The sequence below is a fragment of the Lemur catta genome, chromosome 17 (genome assembly GCF_020740605.2).
Source record: "Lemur catta isolate mLemCat1 chromosome 17, mLemCat1.pri, whole genome shotgun sequence".
Lineage (NCBI taxonomy): Eukaryota > Metazoa > Chordata > Mammalia > Primates > Lemuridae > Lemur > Lemur catta.
In genome coordinates, this window is record NC_059144.1 from 47,388,618 (window position 1) to 47,402,839 (window position 14,222).

General features: G+C 55.1%; 1 protein-coding gene across 1 annotated transcript; it reads right to left on the bottom strand.

Annotated features, from left to right (window-relative positions):
• Positions 1-1,854: 1,854 nt before the first annotated feature.
• Positions 1,855-10,922, bottom strand: APCDD1L (APC down-regulated 1 like). The gene is given in 5 exon segments (XM_045528441.1): positions 1,855-2,613; positions 2,615-2,626; positions 7,326-7,878; positions 10,463-10,618; positions 10,825-10,922. Coding segments are annotated over 5 exon segments (1,578 nt in total).
• Between the last annotated feature and the right edge of the window lie 3,300 nt (positions 10,923-14,222).

Consider the following 14,222-nt stretch of genomic DNA (forward strand, 5'->3'; position numbering starts at 1 on the left):
TGGGAGTCTTGAGAAGGGCAGGCAGTGGCATGAGAGCGGAACTGAGAGCACCGGAGTTTACCTTCACTGGTTTTATTCTCTTCCACACATTCTCTAGAAGACACTCCACTTCCTTTCTTTAGAACCATAATCCCCTTGGTTGACTTTAATAACCAGCAAGAACATTTTTCAGGCTGTTTAATTTTATTAAAAGATTCAAATTTGATGATAAATGGTGGCATGGTTACTTCAAGCCTTGGATACAGGACTTGTTCAGCTGTGGACATATTACCGACACCCCCACCAGGAACTCCCCCCAACCCCGATGTAGTCTAAGGTCGTAAATAATCTAATTATTTCTTGTGCTTTGGTAAATATGTCAGGAACACTCGTAGCTGCCTGAGACCTACAGAGAATATTAACTTGGAGGTTTTTTTTTTTTTTTTTAAAGAAGAATGGGTAATAAGTTAGAGTAATTTCAGCGGGCTGATTGAACCCTACACAGTCTCAGAGAGGACAAGGGCTTCTTTCTGAAAGCATCATTAGCCTCACAGACAATTGTTGTTCAAGATCTGTGATAAGAGCCAGAGATAGGAATTGGAGGGGGAAGGGGGTCAAACCATCAGCCCACAGTCCTGAAAACCCTTGAGCCCACCAGGATGCCGGTTAATTTTGCAGTGTACAGATGAGGCCCTGGGAACACAGGCAGGGTCCCTGGAGGGGCACAGCCGGTCCCCACCAGGATGACAGTCCCTTCTTAGCAGGCGAGGACACTCCTACATTAGCGTCGTGGCAAGGAGCTGGGTGAGGCAAAGCTTCCTGGCCCCTCATGTCCAGATGTTGCCCTGCAGCCTGGCCACCCTGACCTCTCCCTGGGGTGGTCCCAGAGATCACATGCCGAGGCTCTCTGTCAGTCAAGCACAGGGAGTCTTGAAAACAGAGGGCTGCTGTGCAGGGCTAATTGCAGAGCGTGTTAGTGCTACTGCTATCATTAGTATTAATTACTCTCTGAAGGCTGGAAACGCTGATTTTCTCCCTAGACCTGGCCCCAGCAGCCAGCCCGGCGCAGGCTGGCATCCGTGTGGGCGAGGGGGCTCGGAGGCCGCAGCCTGCCGGGGAGGCCAGCTTCGCAGCTTGGAGGGAGCCCTCCCCACTCGTGGCTGGCCCAGGAGGACTAGATTTATCTGCACGTGGTGCTGACAGCTTGAGGTTGGACTGGCAGAAGCACAGGCAGATGCAGGCAAATGCCAGCAGTCAGGACTCAGGGAAGCTGAGTCACCCCCAAAGAGAGGAGCCCTTTGCCAGAAAGCTGAGAACTACTTAAAGCCCTAAGCTGCATCTTTAATTCATGGCCCCGCGTTGAGTATGTATTGCTAGATTCGAATTAATAATCATTAAACAACAACCTGCAGGCTTGGCAGAGCAGCTGGCACTGTCCCCAGGCACCAACCCGGGCATCCTCTCTCCTGCCTCACACACTCCCAGGGGTGGGGGACGGGCAGGGACTGTGAGACCGGAGACTCGGTGCGGTCCCCTGGCCAGAGCCCATCCTCGAACTGCTGATGATAAGGCAAGTCGGAAAATCGGGACTGAGCCTTTGGAAGCCCATCTAACGATCAGCTGCCACGCCCCAGCCGGGGGTCCGTGGACCCCAGTCTCTGCGGGGACACAGGCCTCGCAGGTGTTGGACTCGTGCGCTGGCCGCGTGGGACACGGCTGGCCGTGGAAGCAGTGGGGCCGCGCGGCCATCCGTGCCATAGTGGAGGAGGGTTGGTCCTTCCCCGCTGAGTCGGAGGCGCCCGTGCGGGGGCGGGGTGGGGCAGTCCGCAGAGTCAGAGGGGCCCGGGGGAGCCACCTGGCCGTGGAAGGCCGATGTCACAGCCACCGGAGGAAGGCCGCCCCCAGCACGAGGGGCAGAAGGGGCAGAGGGGCCACGCGAGGGCCCGGGTCCCCGCCGCGGGGGGCCTCGGGCGGCGCCGGGCTGCGCTGCGGGGGCCCGGAGGGGTCTCCGGTGTCCCCGCCGCAGAGCACCAGCGGCGCCTGGTAGGAGGTGGGGCGCTTCTCCGGGGTGTCCGGACTGGACCCATCCGTGGGCCTCTGTCCGATGAAGAGCAGGCTCTGCCCCAGGGCGTCGTGCTCCACCTTGAAGAGCTCGTACTCCACGTGCGGGAGCCTGATGCCCAGCGGCAGGCACCCGTTGGTGGCGGTGACGTCCCTCTCGGTGCCCACGGCCCAGGCCCCGGGACCCCCGCAGCTGCCGGGCTCAGAGACGTTGAGCATGGCGGTGGTGACCCGGTCCATGGGCGTCACGTGGGCCCGCGTGACCTCGAACACCAGCTCGGTGGCGCCGCGGACCCTGGCGGACGGCGCGCCCCCGCTGTAGCGGCCGGCGGCGACCACGGTGAAGGTGGGGCGCCGGCAGGCGGGGTCGGAGAAGTGGCGGTAGCGCCCCTCCCAGGAGCGGCCGGGCCCGTGGAAGGCGAAGGCCCGCGTGAGGAACAGGACGGCCGGGCGCACCTCGCAGCCCGCGCTCACCCAGCGGCCGCCCAGGCGCAGGGGCAGCGCCGGCGGGGCGGGCAGCGCGGGCGGGTGGCGCACGTCGGAGCGCGCGACCAGGCTGCAGGCCGGGCAGGGGCCGAACGTGATGCTGGCAAAAGACAAACAGGACAACGGTGGCTGCCCAGGTGGCCAAGGCGGGGGTGCGGCCAAAGCAGGGTGAGGTCACCATCTTTCTCCCTCCTCCCTGCCTCCAGCCGGGACCTCTGCACTGTGCCTCCCCCGGCCTTGGCACTGAGGTCCCTTCCCCCTGGAGCTCCCACCCAGAGGGACCAGCCAGCTCCTCCTACTTTAGGTCTCAGCTGAGAGGGGCTCTGAGGCCTGTGATCACCCCATGGAAAGTATCCTGGAGGGCCATCACAGCGCCCTCTTTTATTTTTCTCATAGACACTCCATTCCCATAGTTTCTCTTTTCTCTGCCCCTCCTCCTTCATTAGATTGTAAGTTCTAGAAAACCTGGCTGTCTTTCTGAGGCTACTCAGTCCCCAGGGCCTAGCACAGTGCATGGCTCCCAGCAAGCACGTGGTTATTGCATGAATAAAGGAGAGATGAACGGGGCTGTAGGTGGGCCTTATGTCTTAGGATTTGAAAGAAGTCCTTTCTCACGCCCGGCCTGCTTGGTCCTGACGTTTGACCATTAAGCTTCTCTTCTTCCTTGCTCTTGTTACTGCGTCCTCACTCTCTGACGTCCTCCTGAAGGGCCAGGCGCTCTGCTAAGCGCTTCCCAGGCACCTGTCACATGTCACAGCTGAGGAAGCTGAAACCCAGAGGGTCAGTTGGCCCGCCCAGGTCATCCAGCCCAGAAGGGTAGAGGCCGGCCGCAACGCAGCCTGGCTGAGGCCACGCCTGTCTGAGCACCCATTTTTCTGTCCTGAAAGCCTCATAGCATACCAGGTAGGGAGGGGAGGCTTTTTATCTTAGGAATTTCACATTGGAAGGTGAGCATTATCGTTCTACCCCCTTGGAAAGTGACCGTGGCAACAGGGATGAAAAGCCATCAGAATGCTTGTGCCTTTGGAGCCCATTGCTCAGCATCTGTGCCAAGGAGACAGCTGGAAAGCTGTAGAGACCTGTGGCTCAAACACGTTCATTCTGGTGTTACATAAAATGGAGAGAGCCAGCCACACTCGAGTTTTCAGGTGTAGCCACAGCCCGTGGGTGCCCCAGGCTGGGAACTGATCTTCCTCTGTCCTTGGCCTGATTTACAGTTGTCCTGCCTTACAGATTCTCAGGAGCTGGGTTTACAGTAAAACATGTCAACAGGAAACAGATGCTGAACCCAATTGCGTGGGAGTAGTCAGTCTGCATTTTGGAGTGAAATGGTGCAGTTATCTCATTGTTTTGTTGTTTTTTTTTTTAAAGGAAGCTGCTGCCCAGAATTTAGTCCAGAGCACCATTCTGAAAGGTAAATGGCCTTGGAGCTGCTACTTGTCACAGCTGACGTGGGAACAAGCAAACATCCCCTGCTTTTGGGTTAAGGGTCCGAGCAGGACAGGCCAGGATGTGGGGGCATTTTGAGGGCCCAACTGGAAAATTGCCTCCAATATATTTTTTTCTTGCAATAAAAAACCCAAAAAGATTTCCACAGATCACTTCTGGGTGAGTTTCATGTCAAAACAAGAGATGTCTGGGAGTTCTAGCTCAGAAAGAAAATATTGGATGATTGAGAATTTGGATTGCCACGTTTTAAAAGCTCTTATTATTTATTTTTATCACTAACCTAAACCCTGCTTGATTTCCGTAATATAGGAGACCACATTGCTTTTGGTTGGGGGATTTTTGACCCAGAGTGCTTGAAGGCATCTGAAATGCCAGCAAATGGCTACAAAACTGTGACAGAAACAAGCGAGCTTGGTAGTTAGAGAGAGTGTCAGTAATTGGGATGCCGACTGATAAGAGTCTACTTTAATTTAGGCATTTTAACCCACATTCCAACTGTTGTCACACTAATGTGTATCGACAGACATAATGCGTTACATCAAAATAATCCCAGAGCTGCCCTTCCCTACTACAGAGAAGAAAAAAAGAAAAAAAAAAAGAAAAGAAAAAAAAATCAGATATCCTCTGCATGCAGAGGGGACATTTGGGGATGCTAGTTGGTAATTTGGGGCAAGTGGTTTTCTGCATAGCAGAAACAAATTAAGAACTGGCAAGCTTTTAAGGTGAGAGAGGAGATGGAACAGGCATTTCCTTCTCTGGTGCTTTTGAAGGTGCTGAAATAAGATTCCCATCTCTACCAAAAATCTTCCGGGCATCTTTCTGCAGAAGTCCGGAGTTGCACGTGTTAATAAACAAGGCCTCCAGCCAGCAGAATTCACACTTGTGCGGAAGCCAAACTCGTACTGGTTTAAGCCTGTTACATAAAGTTATTTCTCAAACAGCAAATAACAGTTTCTAATTAACCCCCAGAGGTGACACCAGGCTCAGATGATTTTGGTGGAGTGTTGGCTGATTGATTAGGATTCTATACCCAGGCAATGAATTTGGGGATGAAATTGGTTTTAAATTAACTTCTAAAAATGTTCATGTTTACCATCTGGTTTGGGTCGTGGGCAAGGCTTGGGCCCCAGAGAGCATAAGGTAACGACTAATTCGTTATTTGGGGATTTATCTGCAGCATTTCCTTCTTTTAAATTATCTTTCTTTCTTTTTTTTTTTTTTCCCCGAGAAGGGGGGCAGTTGGTGCGCGGACATTTAATTTAATGTCTGTGCATCTGGCACTGCTTGTCTCTGCATACATTGCTATGTGTTTTGCTTCTCGGTCACATCCTAGGCAGCTCTGGCCACCCGGGCTGGCCAGGCAGCAGGGAGGGCAGAGACAGCCGTGGCCCCAGAGTCCTGCCTGGAGAGACATGAAATTGTCAGGCTGTAGCCCCCAGGGATCTGCCCTCTCTGCATTCAGAGCACTTTCCCTCCTAATGAGGTGGTGGGGGCCGGTAATCAACTCAGCACCCGCGCCTTCTCTTCTCTAAGTAGGATTAACGCCAGACCAGCCCAGAACATTGGTTGCCAAAAGGGGAATAATTTTGAGGTCATAAAAAGAACTGTGAGGCTGATTTTCTGATTATGAGAACTTCTTGTCTGCTCCTTCTCTGCTACCCAGATCCTGGCTTTGGAGGAGGGGAGGGAGGGGGAGAAGGTGGGCAGGCACGGGTGGGCAGTCCCATCCCCAGTGTTCCTGCTCGGGGCTCTGACAAGTGGCTGCTCCCAGGGGAGGGAAGTTGCCCCATCTGGTTTAGTTCCTTGAGTGTCTAGTACACAGTAGGCACTAAATACATGCTAAGTGACATGAGGGCAGCCTAAGGGCTCAAAGAGCACTTGATAGGGACGCCGAGCTCATCCATCCCCTTTTCCATCCATTTTCACTTTCAGAAAATATTCACTGGCTGCCTTGTGCAGAAGTACTAAACTCAACTACACTTTCAGTAACCTTTAATAAAAGTTAGCATTTCTTCCCGTTGTGCATGTAGGCAGCAAACCCCAGTAGCATTGGTAGAACCTCTGACTTTGTCACCAGCCTCACATTAATGGTGTTGTAGATGCTGGAAACGTTATTTACGCTTGTCACTGCTTTGACATGAGAGCAAATAATGAATTCATATTCATAGTATTTCTCGTATCATAAATTAATGTTTTAAGACTTGGGTAACGTTTAAAATAGAATTGTTTTTCACTTAAGTCCCATGCATTTTATCTTATGCTTTTAAAACCATTTTCCCGCGGAGGGGTCCTTAGGCTTCAGCAGCCACCAGAGAGGTCTCTGTCACCCCTCACCAGCTATGTTCCAAGCAGTGTGCTGGGAGCAGCCACACAAATAAAGTTGCTTCCTGCCTGTTTGCTCATCAGGCAAAAAGGGTGACCAGATCTTACCCAAATTAGGACAGTATATTTGCGATGGCTTCACTTAAAGTCTAAGCTAATCAGCTTGAGTGACATTCATTTGGGAGTCTGGGGGAGCCTCAAAGAGAAGGCAGTTCCCATCCGACTGGGGCCCCCACCCAGAGGGTGGCCCACGGACCACCTAGGAGCTTGCTAGAAATGCAGAACCCCGGGCTCCCCGCAGACCTGCTGAGACGGACTCTGCACTCTAGCAAGATGCCCAGGTGATGCTGTGACATCAGGGTTTGGCATGAAAAGGTGTGTTTCGAGGGCTCTGCCTCCAGGTCAGCAGTGAGGCTCCACGCTGAGATTTTGATGGGGGTGGCATTTGCGCGAGGGAGCCCTGGAGAAAGCCGATCTTTTTCTAATTGATTCACCAACATTTATTGGCCCTGATCATGTGCCAGGCCCACGTGGGGAGGTGGCAGCGGTCCCGGCCTTGTGGAGGGTCTGGCACTAGAGCCAGGAGGTAATAAACAAGTAAACAACAGAGCTTCAGGGTGTGCTGAGTGCTGGAATAGACACAAACGGGAAATGTTAGAATGGAAATGGAGGGAACCTTTGAGGTAAAAACCCAGGGAGGGCAAACCTGCCCCAGCCCATGTGCCCAGCAGGGGCAGAAATGGGGCCCTGCCAGGCCCACGACTGAATCTGGAGGATGTGGGCTGGAGAGGACCAGGCTGGGAAGGCCAAACAATTTTCCTTCTGGAAAAAGGCAGCCAGCCTTATAAAGGCCTGAGAAAAGACGTCTTCAGCAGCGGGAACAGCCTGTGCAAATGTCCTGAGGCAGGCAGACCAGAGTGGGAGGGGCAGTGACAAGAGCAGGCAGAAAAGGGCTAGGCAAGGACCCACTCACACAGGGCCTGTTGGGCTGGAGCTCAGAGCTCTCCCTCCCAGGGGCCGAGACTCACCAGGGCGCTCTGCAGTGGGCGCTGGTAGCCGGTGGGCCGGTATTGCTGCCTCTCTGCCCAGTCCGTGTGGATGTCCCCCAGGTACAGCTCCTCCACCAGCTGGGACGCGGCCCCAGGCTGGGGCTGCAAGTAGCGCTGGACTCGGACCAGGCTGAGCTCGTGCATGGTGAAGCCCAGGGCCGCCATGCAGTCCCCCTCAGCCCGGGCACTCAGCAGCTCATACAGCGCTTCTGGCAGCCAGGCCCGGGTGGTGGGCAGCCGCCTCGAGCAGTCCTGGCCAGCCTGGGTGTGGTTGAGGCGCCCAGTGACATCGAGCAGGGCTTGGCGGCTGTGGAAGACGATGCCCACCTTGTGCAGGTGGTAGTCAGCCTCAGTGGCACCCCGGGTGACCCAGGAGGCCCGGCGCAGGCGGACTTTGCCCTTGATGAGCAGCGAGTGGGCAGGCTCCCGGCAGAAGGGGTCCCTGTAGTAGAACTGGTAGGCTCGGAAGAGGCGGTTGGGGTAGAAGGTGTAGGAGCGGGTGAGGAACTCCGGTCCGGGACGCACCTCGCAGCTGCCAGGGGAGGAAGGAGACAGGGTTTGGGGAGGGAAGCGAACACCAGCCCCCCTGGGCTGTGCTGCTGCCCCCAGCCTCCACTCCAGGGCTTGGCTCAGGACTGTTCCCCAACATCCTGAGCTGCCCTGACCGCCCTTGGTCAGCCCTACCTTGGGGCTGGGGCCTTCCACTCGGTGCCTTATGGCCTCAACAAAAGCCACCTAGTTCTCCTTTCGTTCGCGCCTGATCGCCCTAACCGGGGGCCCCTTTGCACCCTGCTGTACCGTGAGCCCTGGGAGGCAGGGTCCCGCTTGTTCCTGTCCTCACTGGGCCCCTGAGCCCTTGCTGAGTGGACGGAGGGAGGGATGGACGAGTGAATCGGGGTGATGACTGCTTGCGTGGTGCCTCTCCCTTCGATAGGCTGGCTTCCCTGACCAGGGTCATCCCTGTCTGTGACTGGGCTTGTTGACCTAAGCCAGGGGTCAGCAAACCTTTTCTGTAAAGGGTCAGGTAATCAATATTTTTGGTTTTGTGCAACTACTCAAAGTTGCGACTGGAGAGTTACAGCAGCTCTAGATGATGGGTTAGTGAACGGGCGTGGCTGCGTGCCAGCAAGACGTCTTGCACAAGACAGGCAGCAGGCTGGACCGGACCCCAGATCCGTCCTGCTGGTGGTGCAGACAGGTCCGGGCTCGGCAGCTGCAGGGGGACGGAGGCTAAATGACTCCTGGGCCCACGGCCTCTGGGACTCCCCATCGAGGGCTCCGAGGGGCAGATGGAGGACGCGTTTGGGGGGATGCCAGGCAGGGCCCTTCACAATCTTACCCCAACCAGGCACCCCCTGGGCTGCTGTTGTCCTGATGTTTTCCTACCAGGGCTGTTGGAGAAGAGGAAGCACCTTATCACCCTGCGAGGAAATAGTAATAATTCCCCTTCCTCCTCAGAGTCCTGAGTGCTGACCACTGCACGACGGAACCTCCCTTCTGTCTTCCACTCTCTCTGCTCATGTTGAGGAGAAAGTCTCTGCTGGGAGCGGCTGCATCTTTAACGCCAGCCTGTTCCTCCCAGAGAGAACAGACGCGGAGCTTTGGGTAGGCAGTAGATCTAGAGAGGGTTTAATTATGTTGTTTGTGGTTATGGAGTTTCTTTTTACAGTGGCCTCTTATTTATGATAAGTGGCTCTGTTCTCCACAACCAGACTGATATTATGCTTCCTTTAAAAATAATTCTATTACCCTGCAAATGTGTGGAGTGGTACTGTGTGCCAATTATACCTCAATAAAGCTGTAAGAATAAATGAATATGTTTAAGTAAATAAAAGCAAGTTGGTTTACAGAAAAATAGTAAATACTAGTATAGGTGGTAGTGACAAATGGGGAGGGGTGCCCCACATCCCCGAGGGTCTCAGGCAAGGCCTGGAGAGGGGGGAGATTTGCCTAAGGGGACATGGCCAGTCACACTGGACATCTCAGTGGTTGCCAGACTGGACCCTTTCCCACACTTCTCTCAGAAGCAGCAAGGTCTGCCTGGGGAGCACAGTGGGGAACTTTCTAGAAAGTTCTAGAAGAGGTTTCTTAGAAGAACTGTTCCAGAATGCTGTTGTCCTGGGGCAGGAGCAGCCTGCACCCCAGCTCTGTCTCAGAGTGACCCTGGCTAGTGGGCGCCTGGATCCCACCTGGACCGTGCACCAGGGTGGGGGCTGCATGCAGCCGGCAGAGCCTGGGAATGTGCTCAAAGTGCCTTTGCAGAACTCACGTCCCTCCCTCCACCCAAAGCACTAGCAGATGTTTGGCAGCTGAGTTTCTCCCTGACCTCAGGAGGTATGTGGAGGACGTGCAGAGGCCACTCCTTGACCCCAGAATAGGACTGGCCCAGTGGGGATGGGCCAGGTGCAGAGGAGGCCACAGCCCCCTTCTCCCCGACCCCAGCCCTGGGAGGGGGGACTCAGCTGGCTGCTATGTGGTTTGTGCACCAGAGATGAGGGCAGAGCAGCAACTGGACCCCTGACATGTCAGTGAGCCTGTCAGGTTGGAAAGAGAATCAGACAGGCCTGCCACTTCCTGCCTCAGGGCCTTTGCACCAGCCTCTGCCTGGCTCTTCCCTTGGCTCTGCGTGGCTGACTCTTATTTCAGCTCTCAGCCAAATGTCACCACCTCCAAAGAAGCCTCCTGTGAGAACTCTCTAAAGAATGCTCCAGGCCACTTGCTATCACAGCCACGAATTTATTTCCTTCATTGCAGAGCACTATCTCAAGTTTATATTATTTATTTCTGTGTTTGACGTTTAGCATGTGTCCCACTGCTTACCCATGCACCTAGCTTGTCATGGGTACTCAATAAGTATTTGTGTAATAGGAGCTTGAGATGCTGAATGAATGGATTTTATCCATTTGCTGTTTGTGGCTGGGTGAGATGCCCGACGCACTCCCCGCCTCCCGCTGCACCCTGGGGCGGGGTGGTAAACAAAGCCGTGGGCTTGGCAGGTACCAGCCTCTTGGACAACTGGGTGAACTGCGCCCATTTCACAGATGTGCACGTGAAGGCTCAGAGAGGCCGAAGTCTCCCAGCCCAGGGGCCCATGGTTGGATGACCTGGGATCTTACCCAGTGGAGATCCAGGGCCCGTCGAGGCGTGGGGGCAGGACTGCAGTGCTGGGCATTCTGTCTGGCAAGGGGTGCTGACAGCGGGGTTCCCAGCGCAGGTGGCCACCCCCTGCTGCCCCAGCTGCCTCTGCTGTGTGAGCTGCAAACCAGACAGGCCTGGGTGAGAGATCCCAACACAGCCCAGGAACGCTGCCCACCCCACCTGCCTTCCCACCACCACCGGGGCCTCCCCGGGAGGCAGCAGGAAGCTTGGGGTGCTGTGCCCCCACCTCCGCCACAGAGCCCCCCCAGACCACCCCTGGTTCTGGAGCCAGGGATGCGCGTCCCATACTGGGGCACCTACAGTTAGCTTCCTGACTCACCTCCTGGGCTTCCAGGTGTGACCGCCCTGGGCGCCCAGGCTCCCGGCACAGAGCAGGCCAAACCTGCCGCCCTCCCCTGGAGGCCGCTCACTTCCCATCTCGCCTCAGTGCTGGGCCTTCGGGGCGTCCATCTCCGTGTGTGCGGGGCCCAGCCCAGTGCCTGGCACGTGGTTGGCGCTCAGTCGGTGTGTGGTCAGCGAATGAGCGCCGGGCCCTTCTCGCAGGGCCTCATCCCCAAGCCGGGGGCTGGGGGAGGAATCGACAGGCTCAGGGAGGGGGGTCCTGGGGGTTGGACGCAGGAAGCAGGGCCCAGTGCATGGTGGAGCGACCCCCAAATGCGCTCAGCTCGGCCCAGGGTGTGGGACTGTTTCCAGTCTCTTCTAGGCGCTGCTCGGGGGCGAGGGCGCCGAGACCTTCAGCTGCTGAGGAGCAGGGTTCCCGCAGAGACCGTCATCTCCACTCAGGAGCGACGGCTTGAGACGGCCCAGATGGCGGGATGTTGTGGGAAGCTTGGCGGTGAGCAGCGCCCAGATATTGCAGCCACGGGCTGCGCTCACGGGGGGCTGGCCCCCCTGCCGGCCGGCTCCTCCCACGGAGCCTGCGGCCGCAGCGGGTGGGGAGCCGCCGACCCTGGGGCGCTGGGGGGCCTGGCAGAGGCTGCAGCCCTCCAGGAGGCCCGGGAAGGGCTGGGGGCTGAGTGGGAAGGGGGACAATGGCAGCTTCTGCCCCGTCCCCCAGCACATAGCCATGCCTTCCCGTCTGGGGTTTGGGAGGCCTGGGGACCCCATGCTGCCCCCTTGGAGCTGTCTGACTGGACACCTTGACCCCAAGCTCCCCGCACCCCAGTGGCCTCTCAGGAAAGCAAGGCAGAGTGGATTCCTCACTTCCCTCGAGGTGGAGGGAGACTCTGATGGAGGTCGCATCTGGAGACTTGGGGTCTCCAGGAGCAATGCTGCCGGTGACGACGGTCACATGGCTTCTGTGAACCGCGTGTGGCTCTGTGTGTTTCCACATGTCATCTCCTCTGGCCTCTGCAATAACTCTGGGAGGTGGCGTCAGCCTTATCTTCCTCTCAGGGCCAGAGAGATGGGCTCCTTGAGACGGGTTCGTCTTACACAGGGCACGTGCCCCCCAATGTGACAAAGCCAGGATTTGTCCAGGTGGTTGGGCTTCGGGATGTCATGGCTGAACTGTGGCTTGTCCTGCATCCCCGGCGAGCGCAAAGGGGCTGATTTGGAGACTGGTAGGGATGGTGGGACGCGAGGGGGAAGGAAGGAGTCAAAGTGCTGCTGGAGCCCTGGGTCCTCGTGTATTCCGGGCTGACCCCACCACCGTTCACTGGCTCCAGCGGGCTCCACAGGAGACACGAGAGCAGACACCAGCCAGCCAGCGCTGAGGGGACCCCACACCTCGGGCCGGCCCAGGGTGCTCAGGGCAGGGTGACTGAAATGCCAGTGGGGGTCTTGCAAGAGAGAAGCCGTGGCTTTTCCATATTAACGTGGCACATCTAACTTCGGGGCAGCCCGAGCCCGACATTGCGGTGGGTGGGTAGGTGGGCTCAAAGCTGGGCCAAGTCCCGGCATAACCCCACGCAGAGTCCTGAGCCCGACACGCAGACACCCCTCGGCAGCAGCACCTCAGCACTGGGGGGGCTTCTGCAATCAACTCGGTCCACAGACGCTGGGTTCCCTGGATTCAATTCTGCAGGTTAATTTGAACATCTCGGTGTCAATGAAACCTGTCCGAAAGTGTTGATTCGTAGAATGGATGGAAGCAAAGCGAAGAAAAAGATCAAACGGGGTCAGTGTTATTTGCCTGGTGGGAAAATCGAGCTCACATCTCAGAGCAGAATAGCGAATGGGCCCTGAAAATTATCTTGTCATTGTTTCCACGAAACTTGGGTTCCTGAGGAAATGTTTTCTGTTCTAAAGAAAACAAGCTCTTTTTCTTTTTTTTTTTTTTTTTTTCCTGTACCCTCCCTGAAGGCCAGGAGAAGAGATGGCCCTTGACATTATATTTTGTCACGAATCCTCAGATGCTATGTTTCTGCTAAGTTGTTTTAGTTTGTCTTGTTTTTCTGCGAGAAATTAGGGTTTAATTACATCGGGAGATGAGGAGATACAGCTAAATCTCACTGCATTCAGAACCTGTACACGCAAACACAAACAGAGCCAGAGAACTTGATGAGAACTCCAGAGCGGAATGTAATGTCGCCTCTTGGTTCTTCCGGAAGCCTCAATTTCAAGATTGCAAAAATAAAATTAACCAATTTTAAATGATTCCATGACATTTTCTCAATTGTATCTTTTTGGGGTAGATGTTTTTATTTTCTTTGGTTTTTTTCCCTCTCCCTCTTTCTCTTCTCCCAGAAAGGTCTTAACTAAAGGACCAAAGAAACAACCACTGAAAGCAGCTGGTGCGGTGGGCTGGGTCACACAACTTTTTCACAGGGACCTGATAAACTGAGTTAAATACATGGACCAAATTGATTTTTATCAACCATGGATTTTTAATTAACAGTGGTATCCACTTACTGCCATTCATTATTTACTGTTTACCCACTAATTAAAAATTATGCTGCTTTTGCACTCATAAGAGCAGGGACATTTGAAATTAGATAGCATCGTTCAAATTACCTGCAGAATTAAATCTAGAATGCCCAATTGCTCAGACCAGGCTACCAGAGTTTGAAATATGATCTGCTCCAGCTCGAGGTGTTATCATGAGTCAGAACACCAGGGACAGGCCGCAGGGACAAACACCATAAGGAACCTGCCTGGGGCCTTCAGGGGCAAGAGCACTTGCTGAGCCCTACCAAGTGTGGGCACCTGAGATTGTCTCGGGGTCATAATGGTGCCCAGCGCCGCCTGAGCACCTGTCATGGGAGTCCCATGGTCAGATGCATTATCTGCATTATGGCCGTGAGCCCCCCGCGGTCCCAGGGGAGGCAGTAGGTCAGTGCATGGATGGAGCCCCAGGATCGACAGGTGGAGTCTGCACGACCACCCAGAACGTGGATGGTGTCCATGCCCTCGTTTTGCCGATGAGGAAACTGAGGTTCAAAGAGTCAGAGGGACTTCACTATGGCCACTCCTCCACAGGCAGACGCTTCTTGGCCAATTTAAAAAATATATTTTAGGAAAATACAACTAATGTAAAATGCACCATTTAAGCCACATTGAAAGTGTGCAATTCAGTGGCACTAAGTACATTCAGAATACTGTGCAGCCACCACCACTGTTTCACACCTGAACATTTCATCACCCAGAAAGGAGACCCTGCACCCATGGACAGTCACTCCCCTCTCTTCTTAGACCCAGGCAATGACTAATCTGCTGCCTCTATGGGTTTGGCTAATCTGGACATTGCACAGAAGTGGAAACGGACAATACGTGTCC